This window comes from Miscanthus floridulus, chromosome 2, assembly GCF_019320115.1.
Source record: "Miscanthus floridulus cultivar M001 chromosome 2, ASM1932011v1, whole genome shotgun sequence".
In the NCBI taxonomy this organism is placed as follows: Eukaryota; Viridiplantae; Streptophyta; class Magnoliopsida; order Poales; family Poaceae; genus Miscanthus; species Miscanthus floridulus.
In genome coordinates, this window is record NC_089581.1 from 52,153,587 (window position 1) to 52,173,804 (window position 20,218).

At 44.4% G+C, this 20,218-nt stretch overlaps 2 protein-coding genes across 5 annotated transcripts; both read right to left on the bottom strand.

Moving 5' to 3' along the window:
• Positions 1-9,252: 9,252 nt before the first annotated feature.
• On the bottom strand, positions 9,253-19,183 carry LOC136538785 (uncharacterized). Of its 4 annotated transcripts, none has more exons than XM_066530741.1 (20): positions 18,883-19,183; positions 18,646-18,777; positions 17,984-18,151; positions 17,787-17,870; positions 17,028-17,078; positions 16,584-16,640; positions 16,425-16,507; positions 15,882-16,005; positions 15,749-15,808; positions 14,568-14,810; positions 14,318-14,401; positions 14,101-14,248; positions 13,629-13,756; positions 13,408-13,455; positions 12,716-12,846; positions 11,278-11,360; positions 10,844-10,947; positions 10,667-10,737; positions 9,808-10,108; positions 9,253-9,700 (listed from the first exon to the last, which is right to left on the bottom strand). In XM_066530741.1, the coding sequence occupies exons 1-20, from the start codon at positions 19,105-19,107 to the stop codon at positions 9,629-9,631; spliced, it is 2,397 nt and encodes a 798-aa protein (XP_066386838.1). In that variant the 5' UTR covers positions 19,108-19,183; the 3' UTR covers positions 9,253-9,628. The 4 variants fall into 4 exon arrangements, with proteins under 4 accessions (XP_066386838.1, XP_066386837.1, XP_066386836.1 ...); XM_066530739.1 differs by having other exon boundaries at positions 9,256-9,700; positions 9,813-10,108; XM_066530740.1 differs by lacking the exon at positions 17,787-17,870 and having other exon boundaries at positions 9,255-9,700; positions 9,813-10,108.
• Positions 19,184-19,268: 85 nt separating this feature from the next.
• LOC136536542 (transcription factor FAMA-like) lies at positions 19,269-19,861 on the bottom strand. Its single transcript, XM_066528798.1, has 2 exons — positions 19,450-19,861; positions 19,269-19,282 (listed from the first exon to the last, which is right to left on the bottom strand). The coding sequence occupies exons 1-2, from the start codon at positions 19,859-19,861 to the stop codon at positions 19,269-19,271; spliced, it is 426 nt and encodes a 141-aa protein (XP_066384895.1).
• Positions 19,862-20,218: the final 357 nt, after the last annotated feature.

Here is a 20,218-nt window from a genome sequence, read left to right on the forward strand (position 1 = left end):
CTGGACTGGAAATAATAGCTTCATGTTTGGATCATAACTAGAGTTATACAAATCCAATAGCCATGCAACAAGACATTCTGGAAAGATTATGAAATTTTCTACAACTCATCTTTAATCATCTTAGCATGATTCTCAAGTTAACTAAGTCAAATATACCCATTTACAGAAACTGGTCCACAATTGACAGAGAGCAGCCATTTCTGAAACCCAACTTTAAACAGGCATAACTCACAAATCACAAGGCCAAATACCACCAAATTTTAACAGAAGCTAGATACATGAATTATCTACAACTTTGTTATTAACAAGTTTCCCGGAAAACATCATTATCATGATGTAATCCAAACTGTCCCAAAAACTGTCCCGAAACAACAATTGCAAGAAAATAATTATTAACTCACTAATACAACAACCAATGACCATGAAATTTTTATCACATATCAAACATCACATGAGTAGCATGCCATAAAAATTTCACTTCATTAGGAACCCTACATCTGTAGTTATAAAAAAAGGACAAATACAACTAGCATTAAAACCCTAACTTCACAAATCTATTTTTACAGCTAAAACTTTAAACTAAAACATGACATATTATAGATCTATTGCATAGGAAATTTCACAAGAATTCCAAAAAGTCCCTATTTGTTATTTTACGATTTTTCTATGGTTCTGTATGAATTATCAAAGTTCAGCAAATTTCAAAGCAAACAGGTCCAAAAGGCACTATTCACATGAGTCTGCGGTTCACAGAAAGACCCCTCCCTATTCCCGAATTCGAAGCCGAAGTCCCTGATCGCGATTTGAAGAACAGAGGACGCCAGAGAAGCTCGATTTCCGGCCGGTGAAGACTCGCTGGTGGCAATTGGAGGGGTGGTCGAGCGATGGGGTGGCGAGGCGAGCCTAAGGATGGCCGCAGCTCGGCCAGTCGCGGCCCATGACGGCCTGGCCACGCGAGCCCGTGGCTCGGCGGCAGAGTGGCACGGCGGTAGGGCGCCTCGACGACGAAGCAAGGTCGGAGTGGGGTTGCGGAGGTACAGCCTAGTCCGGGGAGGCTGGTGGCTGTGGTTACTAGGCACAAGGAGGCGCAGAGGCATGGGAGCTAGTGGCGGCCACAGAAACTGGCACGGTGGCTGGTCGCAGCGCGAATGGTGGGCGCGGCCATTCCAAGTGAGGCGAGACGCTCAGGCGATGTGTAAGGGAGAGGTGAAGCTATGGCAAGCTTGGCTAGGACGGTGAAGCACTATGGCAACGGCGCGGGCTCGACGGAGATGATCGGCGACGTCGGGAAAAGCAGAGGAAGGAGAAAGAGCGACGGCGACGGCGTCCCGACCTTTATAACACGGTCAAGGCACACGGAAATGGCGCCCAGCAGCTTCTCCACGCCAGCGCGACGCTGAAACTGGCCACGAGCGCACCTGGAACCAAGAAGAAGGCCACCGGCGGTGAGGTGGCTTCCGCGGTTACTGTTCACCAAATTTATAGAATTGCCATTCGTTTTAAATCCAAAATTACTCCCAAATTTATGTGGCAACTCAAAAATCTCCAAAAATAAAAGTTGTTCTAAATTTAAAGTTCTACAACTTTGCTTTTATAACCACCCCCTAATTCGGTCTACATTTTGAAATGCAAATTTGAATTCAAAAAGGGGACATTTAAAGAATTCGCCTTTTCAAATTACTTCAAATCTTTCTAAACAACTTTGAAAACTCCAAAAACAAACTTTGTACAACACAACAAGCTCTACACTTTTGCTTTTAGGCTCAACCCCAAAATATACTTAGATTTTGAAATGGTTTTTCCAGGGCAAACTTAAATGCTGGAATTAGGGTTTTCGAAAATCCAATTCAACACAAATATTTTGAAATTGATTCACTCCATACAAGTCAACACATATAACATAAAAGTAAACTTGTTTTAGTGAATGCATAACAAAGTTTTCATAATTATTATTATTAACATTATTTCAGGTAATATATAAAACACTCCATAAAATAACATTTGCATACTATAATATAAACATGAAATGCATTCATGAGTTGATGTATGATGGTTATGCATAATGATGACATGATCACCTTCTTAATTACTTTTTTAACATCTAGGATGTTACAACCAGTGGGCCACCTGAGTCAGTCTTTGGAATGGCTCGGGCATCTGCCGGGAGGCGGGTTAAGGAGTAGTGGAATGCCACATAAGGGCTATGCCGACCCCGTTACAAACGATGGACCTAGATTCCACTCGGACATGCCCATTAGTGAGCTCACCGAGCGCGTCACTCGAGCCATCGAGGCAAGCGATGTTAGCTCAATCCCTCTGGTTGTAGAAACTACGAATAGGGTGATGCACGAAACTCGATCGACCCCTACCGAGCCTGACGGGGCTTGAGGGCTTAGGCCACCCGACCCTGACTTGGGAGTCTAGCCGACCGCACAGGTTGCGATCGAAACAGACACGAGTGAACACCCTGACCGGAAGAGACACAAGAGTCCGCAGCCCCAAAAAAGAGTACCAAGGTACTCAACCTCCGACCAACTCCCCAGTCGACCGCAGGCACAGGGGCTACACCCACCAGGTGTGTTCACGCGCACCTAGTGGAAAATGAATTACCAACGAGTCTCATCCTCAAGGGCTGGGCGCCTATGTCTGCATGGCACGCCTCCGCGGCCTTTGCTAGTCCTCCACATGGAGGCTGGGTGCCTAAATCCTATTTGATTACCCTACGCGGTACAACAAACCAAGGGGGAAAAGACTGAAGTTCCAATAACAGCCCCTTCATGACTTCATAGAAGTCCCAAAGGGGCTCGGGGGCTCCTGTCGGGTTCATAAACCTGGGGTCCCCAATGGACCAGCTTCCCTACAAAACTCAGCCCAGCAGGCGACGCAACGACAGCACACGCCTAGGTCAGCCTAGATACACAATAATAGGCTAAGACCATGATCCGGTCCCTGACCGGCACCTCCGACTAGGGCCTCCCCGAACAGGCCACGATCCATCATTGGAAAGAGGGATACGAAGCTAAAAACACTCCTACGGCCCATCTAGGCCCAGGAGTTCAAAGGTTGGCCCACCGATGGGTTCGACAACCGCTCCGGGCACCTTTAGAGTGAGGGGTAGAAAGGGCCGACCTCTGGGTCTTGGGCTCTGTCTCACCCGACCTCTGGGTCATGAGCTCTGCCTCACTCGATCTCTGGGTCGCGAGCTCCGCCTCGCCCGCCCCCTTTCTCCGATCGAGGATACGCCGGACCTCTGCTCGCTGCTCTTTCCTGACTGACACGATCAGGGGCAACTGGGAGCAACTGACTGGGGACGCCCGCTCGGTGTGGGCCTAGGGCGTAGGTGGAGCAGATAAGATAAGACGCTCAAGTCAACCGCAATACCGAGGACCGTACCTTGCCATACCCTGCGCACCTGCAGTACGGTGCCACCAGGCTATGACAGACGGACACTCTACAACATTCCAGACGTGTCAGAGCATAAACAGTGTTGTGGGCACCGTCGTTTGCCGTACTAGGCGAACACAATAGAGCCTACCAGACACGTCTGGGCATAAACAGTATTTGTGGGCGCTGGCAGCCATCTCGCACTCGACAGCGTGGGCAACAAGACTAGGTAGCACACGTACGCACTCTCTCTTTCTCTCTGACTTATAAGACTATCCCCTTCACCTATAAAATTGGATGCGCTCTCTCTCCCAACAGGGAGATGCTGGACGACTCGAGGACTCGATGACCTGAGGACTCGAACAACTCAACAACTCTAGAACTCGACAGCTACACAGAGCATACGTTCCAATACTTAGCGCACGTTAGAGCACCCGTCACACTCTTCCATTCGGTTCAGAGTCCGACCGAGCCTCTAACACTCCCTTCTCATTCCTTACTCGTTTGTAACCCCACAACAAACTTCGAGCACCTGGACTCAGGAATAAAGTCATCGACCGACTGAAACTGGACGTAGGGCACGTTGCCTGAACTAGTATAATCATGTGTCATCACGTGCTAGGCCACATCCGATCACAATACATGATAAAACTACAAATATTTATTTGTCGGCCATATTTCGCACCGACAAATACTGTCTTTTGAATAAGTTTCTACTAAATTAGATCATTTTTACGTGCCTAATTATACCAATAGTAAGCAGAATCTATTTTCCTAACTAACACTACAAGTCCACTTTACCAAATATACTACATTGTCTTTCCTAACAATCTCACCAAGCAATACTAACTACGTTACTATACAAGTAAGAAAATAAAAACAGAGATACTTAACTATTTCGGCGTGAAAAATATCTTCGCTCATCGGCAACTCAAAAAGCCAATTGCCCCCCTTTTTTTTTTTAAATAATCCAATAGGCCTATCGGCATCCCGTGGCCAATAGATAATGTGACTCGTTCTCTCATCTACATGCTGATTCGCATATGGGCTAGGTGCACACGACATGAGTGTACACACGAAAAGGGTAATCGGCTTTCAAAAAACCTGATAGGTATCCGACATAAAAATTTCTACCTTGATTGACGTGGCTTACATGGCATATCTTATGGACAGTTAAAAAGTCGACAAAGACACATTGGCAATTCAAAAGACAGTATCTTGTTGACATGCCGACAACTGTGCTTTCAATTTCTCTATAAAAGTATCTAGTTCTACAGTTATTTATTAAAATAATATCATTTAAAAATTGGATCGGTGTGTGTGTGTTTATAAGAAAAGAAAAGGGCAATTACTAAATATAGAAGGCAGCCGCGTGCCTGCTTCACCTTTTACCTAGTGCTGCGTGTTGTGCGTCCTCGATCGCTACTGTTTCACGGGCCAAAGGACACGGTCGTATCTGTCTTCCAATCGAGTGTTAGCTTACCTAACAGCTCCACTTGAGCTGCAGCATTGGCTACGTTCCAGAAGACCCCAAAAGCCCCAGCTTGACCCACAGGAAAAAAAAAGCAAAAGGTTACTGAAGAAGCGCGTCACAATCCAGCGTCGCCGTTTCATCTCATCTGATTTTTTGACTTGTAAGTGACAACCCCGGATTAGGTTCAACCATGCTGTCTCTGAGAACGCTTCCATGCTTTGATTAATGATTAAGTCAATACTATGGGTCTGTTTAGAACGCGGAAAATATTTTCTGTGAAATTAAATTGATTCCTATGAAATTCCTGCGTGATTCCTATGAAATTCCTGCGTGATTCCTGCGAAATCCCTGTGTTCAAAACATGCCCTACATGAGTTTCAAAAAAAAAAGGTCGCAGGCCCTATCACTAGTACCCGTAGCAATAGTAATTTAGGCTGTGTTTAGTTCGTGAAATTTGAGAATTTAGCTACTGTAGTACTTTTTGTTTTTATTTGGCAATTAGTGTTCAATCATGGATTAATTAGGCTCAAAACGTTCGTCTCGCGATTTTCTAACTAAACTGTGCAATTAGTTTTTTTTGGCTATATTTAATGCTCCATACACGTATCACAAGATTCGATGTGATATCTACTATAGCACTTTTTGGAAACCTTTTTACTGTAGCACTTTTTGAAAACTTTTTTGGAACTAAACACAGTGCCTGTTTAGTTCCTAAAATTTTGCAAAATTTTTCAAGATTCTCCGTCACATCGAATCTTTAGACCTATGCATGAAGCATTAAATATAAATATAAATAAAACTAATTACACAATTTAGACGAAATTCACGAGACGAATCTTTTAAGTCTAATTAGACTATGATTAAACACTAATTAATAAATAACAACGAAAGTGCTACAATACTATTTCTCAAAAAATTTCGACAACTAAACAAGCCACAGCCTTTAAGGATATTTCGCTCTCAGCCGCACTGTCTCGCAGGTCGCAAACAATAAAGTGGTCAAGTGGACGCGCAGAGTGGTTAGTTGCGAAGTCGTAGATCCCGAGCCGAGCCGAATTCTGAGCCGGCTAAGCCAGCAAAGAAGCTCAGCAGCTTGACCGCCCACGAATGGGAGCCGTACGCGCCCTAGCGACCAGCCACGTGACGGATTCAACCGGCAGCAAGTAACGTTAATGATTCCCCGCGAATTCCATGGAGAGGATAATACTAACACCATCGTCATTACGACCCACAGCTCCAACGAAAAGAGATGTGGGGCCGTCGCCGTTGGTTGGGAGCGTTGCCCCACCTGCCATAGAGAGGGTATTGCCTACCAAGCGCACGCGGATGGGTTGGGTTCGGTAGAGGAGCAGCTCAAGTGCTCAACCTCGAAATTCCCAGCGGGCGTAGCGAAAGGAACAAGTGGAAAAGAGGAAACGACGTGTTCAAAAAAAAGGACAGAGGAAACTACGTGCGCCTGGGGCCCACCTGCAGAGAGCACGTGCTGCACATTGGATGCCAAATAGTCCGGCAGTCTGAAGTCCACGCTGCACCCCGTCGTTCTCCGGCCTGTTCGAGGATACCGTTTGAGTAAAATAATAATATTTTTCTCTTATAATAAATTAATATTAGCATCAACCTAAACCGGAGAGCCGCAAATGTCTTGTCGTTATCCCACCCTGATCAGTAATCACGCGGCAAAGGCGCATGACCATCCAACGAGAATGTAGCCACACCAGTCAGTTCGTACCACGGGGTGGGAGAAGGGAAGCGTACTCTTGAACAGGCAAAACCAACAATAAAAACATTCGTATAACTAATTTCATATGGCATGGCCTTGACCATACCTTCTAAATTACACATAGAAGTTAGAGAAGTTTGACTTAGAAAACAAAGCTGTACTGACCTATAATTTATAATGAAATGAAAAGAATCCTAGTTTCTATAGAAATTCTCGTACCTCATCTTGTTTTGCACACAAAAGAATTCTCAAACTTATCTTGCATACCTATTTTCGCATATATATGCACACAAAATTTTAGACCACACATCCTCCAATACATCTATTCCTATTCCTTATAAAGTGCGATTATATTCGTACGAGGGTCCAGGGGCCATCCATGAAATATATAGTATATAGAGTTAAAAAATAACTTCGGCACAAAAACAAGCAGTTCTCGTCCTTCGCCAAGATGGTTTAAGCCATTTAAAAGTACCAATGCGTTTTCTTTTTCTTTTTTTAATGTGGTACCTTCCGTATCAGCATGTGTTGTGGCCTTGTGGGTCAGGTCCAAATTCGAAGCGTTGCGGTAACGCCGACAACAGTGCCCAACACCTAACGTTCCTCGTTTGAGGACGCACATGGTTTGCCAGACCACCGCAGCGAAAATATGTTATCCAGATTTTTTTTTTAAAACAAAGGCAGGAGCTCTGCCGCTCAATTAAGACGAAAGAATATTATGTACAAGAGGTTAGCCAAACGAGATGCCAAAAAACACCCGAGGGACTAACCACCCCACGCGACGCGGTTGAGCACAAACACGACACACCGCCATGGGTCATCGTTGCCGAGCATGGAAGCCAAGCTCCCAGCAGCTCCGACTTCCCATGGCAGTCCACCCACTAGTCACTCCCCAACGGGTCCAAAGCTAACGATCACCACCGGTCATCGTTGCCAAGCTCGAACGAAGAGCAGCTCCGACTTCCAAGCGCGAACCGTCAACTCGCATCGAAAACACGACGATAATCCAAATGCGACGCCTTCAGGAAGGGAGCAACGTCGATGACGCCACCATCGCACGTCCATAGTGGATCGAGTTTTCACCCTTGGAAGATATACTAGAGGGTTAAACACGACGCTCCCAACAGGGAAACGATGCCCAACGGCGTCGCCGTCGCCAAGGCTTTCGCCCATGAACCCTCTAGCACAAACGGCGAGTCACGAAGCCAAACCCCCTGCCAGCCTACACCGCTAACGCCGCTGTCCCGCCGCCCCACGGAAGCCCCTTCAGAGGGGCATCGACGCGCCCGACTGCACACTGCAGCCGCACAGCTGCGTCGATGGCCACCCCCTCTGACCGGGCCACATAGAGCCGGACTTGACTCTGCCGCTTGCGTCACACCGCCGCACGCCGAGACCGCCATTGACCATCGTCGTCGTCAGCTCAGGCACCCACCAATGTCGCTGCCGACAAAGCCGCCAACAGCCACAGGGCTTGTGCTGCCACCATCTCGGGCGCCGCCCCCTGCCCTGAGGTCACCAGGTCCGGACGCCAGGCCCCGAACCGGGCGACCCCTGCCGCCGCCGCCGCCGCCTCCAACTTGACCACAACCGCGGCACCGCCAAGAGTCAGTCTGTCGCCGTTGCCATCACCGTCGCCCAGGCCGCCAGACCGTCCGTGGGCAGGCAAGCCGGTAGGATGCTGCCCCGGCCACAACCAGCCCTAGAAGAGGCTCGGTCGCCGCCGTAGCAGCCCCGGCTGGTCGCCGCAGCAGCAGCCAAGGCCGTGCGGGGAGAGGCAGGCAGAGAAGAGAGCGCCGCCCCAAGCGCCTGCACGAGCCCCTACAACCGCCGCCGCCGTCCCATCCGCCGCCGGCCGCCACTTCACCTGCCACTGGCCGCCAAGGCAGATCCGGCCGCCTAGGGTCCGGATCCGGCCATCCGGGCACCAGACATGCGGCCCCGGCCGGCGCCGCCGTCGTCGTCTTGATGGAGGAGGGGATGAGCGAAGGAGAAAGGAAGGCTCCACCACCATCCCCTGCGCCTGCGCAGGCACGAGCCGACGCCGCCACAGCCGCGGCAACCATCCCCACCGAAGCTCCACGCAGCTCGCGGGGTGAAGGACTGCCGGCCAACTACGGCGCGCGCCGCCCACACGAGGGAGGGAGAGCCCCGCCGCCACCTTCCTGGCCGGCCGGACGGCCAGCTCTGATGGCGGCGCGGCGGGAGAGGAGAGGGGTGGGAGAGCGGCGGCGGCTCAGGGGTCCGCCCATGTCGCCCTGCGTGGGGGAGCGACGCGGGGGAGAGGGTTCCCAGATCGCTGGATTACAATGCAATAGTGAAACTCCATGTTATCCAGATTACTGTGGGATTCCTTGAGAGTTGAGATTATCCACAAACTCAGATGAGAAACTGAAAACACAAGACAGAAGTTGCTTCAAACCGGTGCCGAAGCTATTTTTTGTTTGGGCAACACCGACGCGGATGCGCCGTACTGGAAGTTCTTTCCATTATATAAAAAAAGGAAGTTCTTTCAACAGGTGAGTGGACTGGCCTGATAGTGATTTCTAATTTTCTATGGTTAACCATAATTTCACGAACGGCACAGAAACATCTCTACAATGTGGCCAATTTGGTCCAGTGACCAACTAGTGCTAAACTATTTCATTGGCATGCTACTACAATTTATAAATTAGTGCTGAACTGTATTGCACTATTGCATATACAAGTGATAATCTCCAGCTCCTTTTCTAAAAAGTGATAATCTGAAGCTGTTCTCGAACTGTGCTGAAGGTTTTAGAGTACCGCAAGTAGTTTGCCAAGAATTAAAAATGCATGCAGATAACAAATCTATATTTTCACTTGAAAGATTATATTAATTATTGCTGAAAAATGAGGCCAGCGAAATGGTATGAATTGGATGAAACAGCACATGCATACTTATCAGAATCTCTGTTAAGTGTTCTATCTGGATACTTTCCGCTTCAGAATCTTAACATCTTTCAGCTTTAGTTTGAGTTTCATCATACCGGCTTGGACTTGAACTTCATCTTTGGACGAATCTATTTTGACTACAGTAGCTTCGTTCTTGAGCTTAGGAACATAGACTGAATCTCCAACTTCCGGAACCCCACCTTCATCATCTAAGTATAAAAAAAGGAAGGAAACCTTGGAAGTTTAACGAGTTTTCAGAATGTGTGGTGATTAATAGTAATATAAAAACAAGAGAGTTCCATATAGTACTCTGTACTTTACCGTTGGTTGCCATGCCCAATGTGGTATCTATGTTCTGTGTCTTTCCGATGGCAGAAGTATTTGCCAGCACAGGATCCTTCACTCTGTCAGATTTGGCATCATTCACAGCCTTCTCTTCTTTCAGTCTTTCAGCAATGGCAGATTCCTGGAACTGCTGAAACTTCTTACGAATGATAGAACGGGCCATAACAGCATACTCTGAAATTACTCTCGCCTTTCGTTTTCTCTGAGCAGAAGTGTGGTCTACAATGTTCTTTTGTGCTAGTTCCAAGTTGTTATGAAGCTCCTTGGACTGCCTGAGACATCAATGGATAGAAGATATCATTTGACTGCCAGTTCCAAGGTCCACCTCATAAAGAAGTCACATTAGACAAGCAGTTTACACACCAAGGCATGAGAAAAGATATGGACTCAAAGGTCAGTTAGAAGGCATAGAAAGCAATGATTGAACAACAAGCATCCCTCAAAGTCTGTTATATGTGTTTTTATTTTTTTCGAGAGGGCGGCAAGAGATTTGTGACAAATTACATTAGAAGGTAAGGAAAGGAGAAAAATACAAAATAACCATACAACTTAGCACCCTGCAGACCACACAACAGATAAAACTACGACCTCCCCCACAGAACAACAAAGCCCCCAAGCCACCAGCAGCTGCACACCAAAGATGCAGCCAAGAAAAAACTACCACTGAAGGGGGCAGCACAATGTGTACCAAAAGAAGGTATAGCCGTATAGGTTGAACATAACATTATAAAAAGGAAAAAAGCAAGGATGTGTGACGTGGAAAGGGAATCACAGCATGCTCAAACGTAGAACTGTAGAGTACACAAATCTATGTATAGAGACATTCTCACATAAGAAGATATTGTGCCTCCTGAAGGTGTTGTTGATATTCTTGTTTGAATCTTTCCATGTCCATTATCAACTGCAAAAGATGAACTTCGAGAGCTTAGGATCATAACAAGATATTTTGGACAACAATTTAACCACGTGCAAGTTCTAAGTGCAGAGAAGTGCCCGAAAAAACATACAGCATTTATCTCTGCACCAGCTGTTCCAAGTAAACGCCTGGAGCTTTCTACTATATCCAAAGGCAAACCCAGCCTTTCAGCAATATTTATTGCATTCGAGCGACCTACATGTGTAACGAAGCATGGACACAAAAGAAGTTCAAGAATAATGAAATAAGACCAGGTGTTAGTGCAAACAACAGTCATAAAGCCATTCAGCTAGTAGGAAGGTTTGATGACATGAAGATTGATGGTCACAAATATTACAAGCATATGAGGTGTCCCATTAGTTCATTAGGGAAGAACGAAGGTAAGAATGATAGACTAAAATGACATCATCAGCATAGAGTTGTTTCCTAAGGCTTAATGTTTTCCATGGCATTGACCACCGAGAGTGTCAAAGCAAATCTGAATATTTAAATGATTCAAAAAGGGAAAGGGAAACATAACGCAACCTGGTATTCCCCACAGTATCTTGAATGTAGGCTTTAGATTCTCTTCATCAAATTCCATGCATGCATTCTCAAATGAGTTATTGCTGAAAGTACTAACAACAAGTTATGTTTCCCCAAAAAAAATCAATATTGTTCATTATTCAGTATTAGTATTTGGTAGACAACTAGTTTGTATTTACTAGTGGTGTGAGTGGGTGTGCCTTGTATGGGTTCTTATCCCATTTTTTCTTCTTAATATAGTGATGCACAGCTCTCTTGCGTGTTCGAGAAAAAATAGTTTGTATTTTACTATTGTTTTTTACGAATCCTTAAAGTGTAATGTTCCATAAAATCATGCAAAAATATTTATTTCATTAATTAAGCGGTAAGAAGAAGGGCGGGCTTGGTGCAAGCGGTAGAGTCTTACAGCCTGTGACCGGAAGGTCCTGGGTTCGAGTCGCGGTCTCCTCGCATTGCACAGGCGAGGGTAAGGCTTGCCGCTGACACCCTTCCCTAGACCCCGCACAGAGCGGGAGCTCTCTGCACTGGGTACGCCCTTAATTAAGCGGTAAGAAACCATGAAGTGGTATCAGCATCAAGGGACACAAGTGCAATCTATATTGCCCCACAAATAATAACTTGCACAAGACTTAGTGGGTTTTACAGCAATGTTCTTTCAGTTGTGAAAACTATTTTTTTTTCTCGAACACACAGGAAAGCTGTGTATCATTATATTAAAGAAGAAAAAGAAAGGGTAAAGAACCTCGATTACACCCACACCCAGACACCCATAGGCTGTTCACAAATTACATACGCGCCTTTTTCTTACAAGGACAAATGACCTGGAACGACCTAGTCACTAGGGACAAGGGCCAACAAAAAGGAGATCCCTCTCACACCAGTCAACATCCAAGCAGATCTTAGCAGTAAAACATGTGACCCTGACACCCTGTCCAGTAACTAACAAGCAGCAATTCACTCAACCTGCATCCAAGTCTTATCATGACTGCATAACAGTATAGTAAACACGGACTAACCAAGTAACCACTAATCATTCATTTTTGCACTTGGACCAGCCAGAGTTAGTTCTGATGTTGGCAGCATTGCATCAATGGTGCTATAGATGTAAAAAATTGGTGGATGGATTATTCTGTGGTTCAAATATTTCTTTTAAGGAAACCATGAAAGAAGAAATTATTTATAGGTCAAGTACATGGCTGGTCGAATTTAGTCTTAGTTGGTGCTGGATGCATACAGAGGAAAGAGCTCATAATTTATACCTTGTATCATCATTCCATTTGGTGCATAGTGTATGGAATATACCCAAAGCTTAGAAATTAATTCGATCCACAAAAAAAATTGAGATACTAAGAGATAGACTTAATTTAAGTACAAGTTCATTGTTACAAATTTATTCTACTATAATACAAGATAACTTCGAGCTTGGAATGATAGGAACCTGTATTTTAGTGTTTTAAGTTCTCCATGATGAGTTGTTGCTAGAGTCAGAAAGGAGCCAGCTTCAGCAAAAGACTGCAAAAGAGACATCCCCAGAGCGGCTCCTTCAAGTGGGTTTGTCCCAGCACCTACCTAAAAAATGTCACCAAAATTTTTTGAAGAGCTAAAGTTAAGAAGGTGATTGAATCATGAGACAGTCCTTCAGCAACAAAATTCCAGTCATGCCTTCAACTAAGGTAGCATTGAACACCAATGCATTTTGAGAATCTTAGAATACAAACAATTGTCACATCTGACAGACATAAATGTGTCACCACCAATGTTTTAAGATTTTGGGCAGGATGATCATGAGTCCTTTATCAGCATGATGTTCTGGTTACGACATGAGCATAATATAAACACCAATGCATTTTGGGTATTTTAGAACACAAACAATTCCTACGGGGCTATGTGCAATAGATATTTATCATAATCCACAATTCAGAAACATGCATTCTTAAATCTTAGCTTTCTGCAGCATGACTGCATGAGTGATAATAGAGGGAATATCACAGTTTGAAAAAAAGAGAATTGCACATAGAGCATGTTGAAAAACATAACAAGCAAGTAATCCATGCTTACAAAAAGGGTATATAGGAACCAAGATGCATCTAACATCTATCAAGATGGGCAGATGGTAGCTAAACTGCTTACCTCATCCAAAAGGACCAAGGACTCTGAAGTTGACTCTGCACGAATGGCCTGATAGAAGAGGAAAGTTTGAATTTCACATTGATAGGCTAAGGATTCAAGACAGGTAGAAAACTAGAAATGAGGCAGGACCCTTTTGTGTAATGGTATGTGCGTCCAGTAATGCAACCATTTGAGTTAGGATTTAAAAATTAGAACTAATTAAGATAAATTCTAAAACATACACCAATCTGCTTCAGATGCCCAGAAAATGTAGAGAGTGATTGGGTCAGAGATTGCTCGTCTCCAATGTCAGCATAAACAACATTGAACCATGGAATTTTTACTGGTTCAGAAGCTAGAATGTATAGACCTGCAGCAGAATGGACAATGTTATGCAGGATATTCCAGCTGTGAACACTTCAGACATTGGCTTGTTTGTTTGGACACTTTGTTGTGCTTCCCCTTCTCCTAAAGAAATATGTGCAATGCATGCTCTTGAAAAAAGAGAGAGAGAACACTTAGAAATGTAGGTGGTAAGTACTTATTATCTTTGGTTTATTTGTAACAAAATATGCAGTTGGTGACTACATCAATCAGACAAAAATCCCAAACATTAAGGAAAATCTGCAACCGCATAATCTACAGAAGTCTGTGTAAGTCGGTAATGTTCACAACGGTAACAATGAAACAATATGCATATGGTTACTCCATTACCTATCTTAGCCATCAATGATGCCAGGCCAACCGTCTTCAAGCTGATTGTTTTACCCCCTGTATTTGGGCCAGTTATGACCAAGACAGTAGTTTCTTCAGCAATCATAAAATCTACTGGTACTGGCTGGTCTTTCTCCAGTTGGGAAACCTGAAAACGGCGCACAAATTATCCAATGAAACTAACAGCAATCATCAGTAATACCAAACAAAAACTAACCCTAAGTTTCATGGAATCCAGGTCCGACGCCAATTGATCTTCTTCTGCAATATCTTGCCCATATATCCTCCTCCTCCGGATCTCCTACAGCATGGAAGTAAAATGACTACTGATTAACAAACAGCAAATAAAACCATTTTATACTCAAGGGTATATTCAGAAGTAAATAGATGTATCCTCGATTTCAACCAATATCCTTTTTGCAGAATTTTGTTATGAAAAAAATTTACTTGGAGCCAGATAAACTCACCGCTGTGGCACTTGCAACATCCCTTTTGGCACGATGGATATTTTCCTGATGCCGCTGAAGAAGTAGTGGATGGTATGCATTTGGCATGTACAGCTTCCATGCCTTCTTAGGAAGTTGAGCTGAGGAAATTTGTTCGACAGATCTACCTGTAGCACTAGTGACTGTTCCCTTCTCAGAGTTTGGCAAATACAGGTCAGGAAATGTTCCATCATATGCTACACTGTATTTTGCACGAGCTGCGATCTGTAAAGCAAGTGGTGAAATAATGAGTCAATGCCATCCCACAGTTTCCAAAACTCAAATAATTTTATATAGTGCAAAATCCATGGTTTAGACATTTCTAGTTTTGAACAGTATTTTCAAGAATAGTAGAATTGACCGGCCCTCAAGACCCAGATTTGAGCAGAGCAGATTTCAGATTCCTTAGTAGCTTACACTATGAAGTTTGACAGTCCATAACGCCAACTCTACCATTTAGGTGGACTGAACAAGGCAAGTAGCCTTTCCAATCACATATAAGTGACACTACTTTTAGTTATAATATATCAATAAAATATAGCAAATGTATATCTTTATGAAACTATCTTTCAATAAAGATCTACTTATATCACTTCCAAACATTAAAACTTGTAATCAAAGTTTGGAAAGATTGACTTAAGACAGCCCTAAAACATCATTTATTTCTGCCTCGAGGGAGTATATGATAGCAGATAATGGTACACAATTTTCTGTCAGACTTAAATGACTAGATCGATCAGTCTATATGCTTCTCATCCTGCTGCCTCGGCCTGGCTATGAATTCTAGCATGGGTTTGGTAAGGATATTTCCATGCTAGGAAGTAAGAAATGCATCATTAGTCAAGAATAAGAATTATGAAAACCTTTCATTGGGTGCCTGTAAACCGATGCACAACTGTCAACTAATGGCAGCACATAAGAACGAAAATAAATCAGTGAAGTCTGTTCATGCAAAGAGTTTGATGTTATCTCAATAATACAAAATGACCATCAGAAACAAGTATAGAACTCAGGAAATTATGACTGCAAGCATTTAAGTACTGCAATTTAATCATAGAAATTTTTCTGTTCACACATATGCATAGTTCCTTGTCAATTTTTTCACTGAATACTTCAGAACATGAAGTATTAAGATCCATACAAAATAATGATTTAGAACAAACCTTATCAAGTTTAATTGCTTCCTGAAGCAAATTCTGAATGCTATCAAGATCAAGAAGAATCTGCACACGAAAGATAGAAAGTGAACATAAGAGAACAAAAAATTATAAAATCAAATAGGCCATCTTTCAAAACCTTATCAGTAAGTTTTGATAAGACATCCAGTTCAGCTTTAGCCACTAGTGCTCTTGATTCCTGCAACTCATCGTTCAACGGAATAGCAGCAATTGGTTCTATCATGCTTCCAGCATCTGACCCGCTACAGTACATATATGAATCTTTATTAAAATATATTCTTGAATTACCAAATTAAAATAAAATTGTAGACATGTTCCTTTTACACACTGGTCACAAATTGTTATAAATTTTTGGTGTTTGGGACCACATGATTCTTCTGCCAAAAAAAATATCATTCATGCAGATGTTACTACTGACAAGCATTCAAGCAGACAAATGAGTGCTAAATGATATAGAAATAAACCCTGCTTTCCAAATGAATTGAGTAAAATTTAGTAAGCCATTTTGTAAAACCATTTAAAAATCCAAATCTCCAAATCTTATGCGAATCAGTCAACCATAAAGCAGGAGAATATATACAGGTCTTATATATTGCTAGAAGAAACAGAAAATGGTTTGAGGAAATTATCATTAACGAAGAATCTATAATGTTTGGCACACCTGGAGAGCAATAATCCATCAAAAAATGAAGAATTATCCATGGTTGTTCTAATGCAGCATCTTCCATTTACAATGCATACTTCCTGTAAAAAAATCATAGTTTGTAATTCATTGAATGTGTTGTTTCCTTAGCAATAGGTGAGCTAAATGAAACAATACCGACAAGGAAGCTTCATCATCAGCATTGCGCATCAACTTGTCCATAAGCTGATATAACTGTAAAAGTTAAAAACACGTAACTTTTAAGAGTTAATCAACGTCAACAACATTCCATGAAAGAGTAGCTTTATTACCTTAAATAAAACAAATGAACACCTTTAGACTGTAAAATGTGCCTTGTAAATGCAACTAGGGCAAAAATATGGACACTAAGCTAGGATGCCTTGTTTAGTCCAGTAACATAGAAGACAACATCGAGCTTTTAGGTACTGATGTAGCAACATAGCTTTTACGCTACAGTTATATTGGTGAAATAGAGCTGGTAATTCAGTCAGAAAAAAATAGTCTAGAAGGATAACTTATGCTTCATGCAGCACACCCATGGAGCTGGCAAATAAGTCAGGCGTTACTGAAATGATAAAAAAGAAAAGGGTATCCACCTACCCTACTCTCTAGCCGCTGTACTTGCTCTCGGTACCGTCTTAGCTCAGGGCTCTGGAGAAGAAAGAATTCGTTCGAGTTAAGAAAACATAATCCATAGAAACACAATCGCCAAGGCCAGCGACGGAGCCAGCGGTGGGGCTGGGGGGGCTCTAGCCCCCCCTACCGATCCTGGGCACGTGGAGCACCCCTAAGCTCTCCCTTAAAATTTTATGCATATATGTATTAGGTAGGAGGGGCTAAGGTTAAGAGAAAATAAAAAAGCCTCTATTCTTTTATTCAGCCCCTCCTAAATTTTTTTCTGGCTTCGTCGCTGGCCAAGGCCATAAAAATAGGACGTAAAAATAATAGTCAGGATAAGTTATAAAGAACCATAAGAAAAGAAACCACAAAAGACAATGGGTATGAGTCACAGCGAACAAATATGACATACTTAGTAGACGCCTAGACCAACTAGTAACAATAGATGATTCATAAAGTCACTTCAGTTCAAACATCCATACATGCAGTTTTGATAAATTGGAATTGAAGAATGAGTAAGCATGTGTGAATGCCTCTGGATTAATCTTAGGATGCCACATCAATTGATCACCAGGAATTTCAAATATGGATGACTGCCGAATTTCATGTTTAACCCTCTATTAATTTAATAAACAGAATTGAAGTATTGCTCAGATAAGGCATTCATAAATTTGCAAATGAAATGCTAGCATAACATCACTGGAAGGAAATAGAATTAAAAATAGGGTGCAAAAACCAAACTGCAGTATCTTTAACAGAGCCATCATCATCAACGATGTCTTGTATGGATTTCACTAGTGATTTGTTAATGACAGCATCTAAAATCTGCAGTTCGGAACAAGTAGATTCAACACAGTGCACTGTTATGAATATTTTTTGAACAAAATTAAATAATAAGTGATGAAAAGATGCTAGATAGCCTAAAAAAAGACACTTACTGTTTCTGTAAGTGTCGTTAATCGACTACGGGAGCCTTCATCCAGCTTTATGGCAGCTTTAATATTTACTTGCAAGGATTCAACAAACAGCATCAGGCTAGCGACTGCCATTGCTTCCAGGCCTTTTATCACGGCGCCCCCAGAGACACAATGTATTGCTGACTCTATCTTCAGGTCAACATACAAACAAAAGAATCAATAGTGTACTCACGCACTTCCACAACTAACATGTTTGTGCCTAAGTATGTAAAGCAAAATGTATTGCTAAGAACAGTACCATTAAAATGTCATCATTAACAATTAAGATCGAATCCACAAATAGATTCAGAAACATGTGGGTTATTTTCCATGCATTTCACACTAAATTTTAATTTTATATTGGCATATCATGGCTACAGTAGTACATTAGTTTCTTGAAAAGTAAAACCATGTAATATCATAGTCATAAACCAATACAGAATGAACTTGTGTCTGGGTTACAGAACTTAACTAGTACAAGACACAGAGAAATGGCGCATAAGGAGCAGTTTAGTAGTTACTTCTACTGATAACTGATCTCTAAGGTTCCTAACAGGGATAAGAAGCAATACACAATTTGATTAATGAATTCTATGATAGTATACTGCCAAACCGCAAATATTTCAAGCAGCCTGAGTCCTCACCACAACTGTATCCAACCCCGAGAAATCCATCGCCCCACCAGCGTTGTCAAGCAGCCACACGACCGCTTCCGTCTCCTGGAGCAGCCTCTGGCTCTGCTCATAGCTCACATCTTCCACCTCCCACAGTTGTTGCTGCACCCGCATACCAAACCATACGACGCCTGGCGTCAGAGACTAACCCCCTCGTCGGTACTCCGGCAGCGAGAAATGCCACCCTGGGAGATCGGAGCGCGATACCTTTGTGGCGTCGCGGCCGTGGGCAGTGCCGGCGAAGGAGGCGACGGCGTCGCACACCTTGCCCCATTCGAGGAGGCGGAGGCTGCGGGCGGACGGCGAGAGCGAGGAGGCGGCGGCGAGGGAGCGGACGCGGAGGCGGAGTAGGCGACGCGGATGGGGTCGGACGGCGGGGCCGGACGTGGGGAGGGGAGGTGAGGTGAGGACGGCGATGGAGAGGCGAAGCATCAGGAAGAGGCTGCGAACTGCGAGTGATGGGTGAAAATGGTGAAGAAGCCAAGCGGGAGCGGGAGGAGGAAGTTGCCCGTCGTTTTTGGATAGAGCTGCAGGCGGCTGAACAGGCTTCTCCGCCTTTTAGTTCCAGGTAATCACGAATTCATTTGAGAGAATTATGTATTTGGCACTGAAACAAATCAGTCTTTCGTATTTAGTATTTAAAAATTTGAACTTTTTTATCTGACACCATATTAAAATTTTCTTCCTTATACGGCACTACCATCCATTTCATCCATTTATCTGTTAGTTGACCATTTTGACTGTGTCTGTTTTTTCGTACTGTGACCAACGTACCCTTCGTCTTCCCCTGGTCCCCGGCCTTGTCAGCGCGGCCACTGCCATCGCCCTGCTGAACCAGTGTGGTGCTCTCGGAGACGCCGCCGTCGGCTCCACCATCCTCGGCCGTCGTCTTGCTGCCCGCCGCCTCACGGTCCGCGTGGTGCTGCGGCTGCGGGAGGGTCGCTGGCAGCGACTGGAACCTGAAGTATCTGTCGACGTCGTCCGCGTCCTCGCCGCCCTGCTCCTGGCCGGCCGACGCGGCGGCGGGCTGGTTGAGCGCGAGCTTGGGGCCGAAGTCGGCGAACTGCAGCACGTCGGAGAAGCTGAGCTTGTCGAACGACACCGCCTGCTGCCTCTGAGTCGGCTGCGGTGGTGGTGCTGGTGCGGACGGCGTGTGCGCGTGGTGGCCAAGCATGTAGTCGACCATCTCGGCCCCGCGCGGCGTGCTGCTGGTCTTCCGGCGCCGCGTGCTGGACTTCCCGAGCGGCCGACTGTCTCCCGTGACGCCGTCGTCCTTGCACTCTTCGTCTCGCCGGTGAGATCCGGTGACCGGCTTCCGGCCACCGCCACATTTTACGGCGGCGTGGGTGGGTAACCTATAGCTACCTTTGCCTTTCGTTGGGTCATGGTGTGCAGACTTTGATCTGATCAACGAGCAGGGCTACGGCATCAACAACGTGGCGCTGAGCACGGCGCTCTTCAACGACGGTGGGTCGTGCGGACAGTGCTACGTGATCATCGGCGACAGCAACAAGACCGGGTGGGTGCAAGCCCGGCAACAACT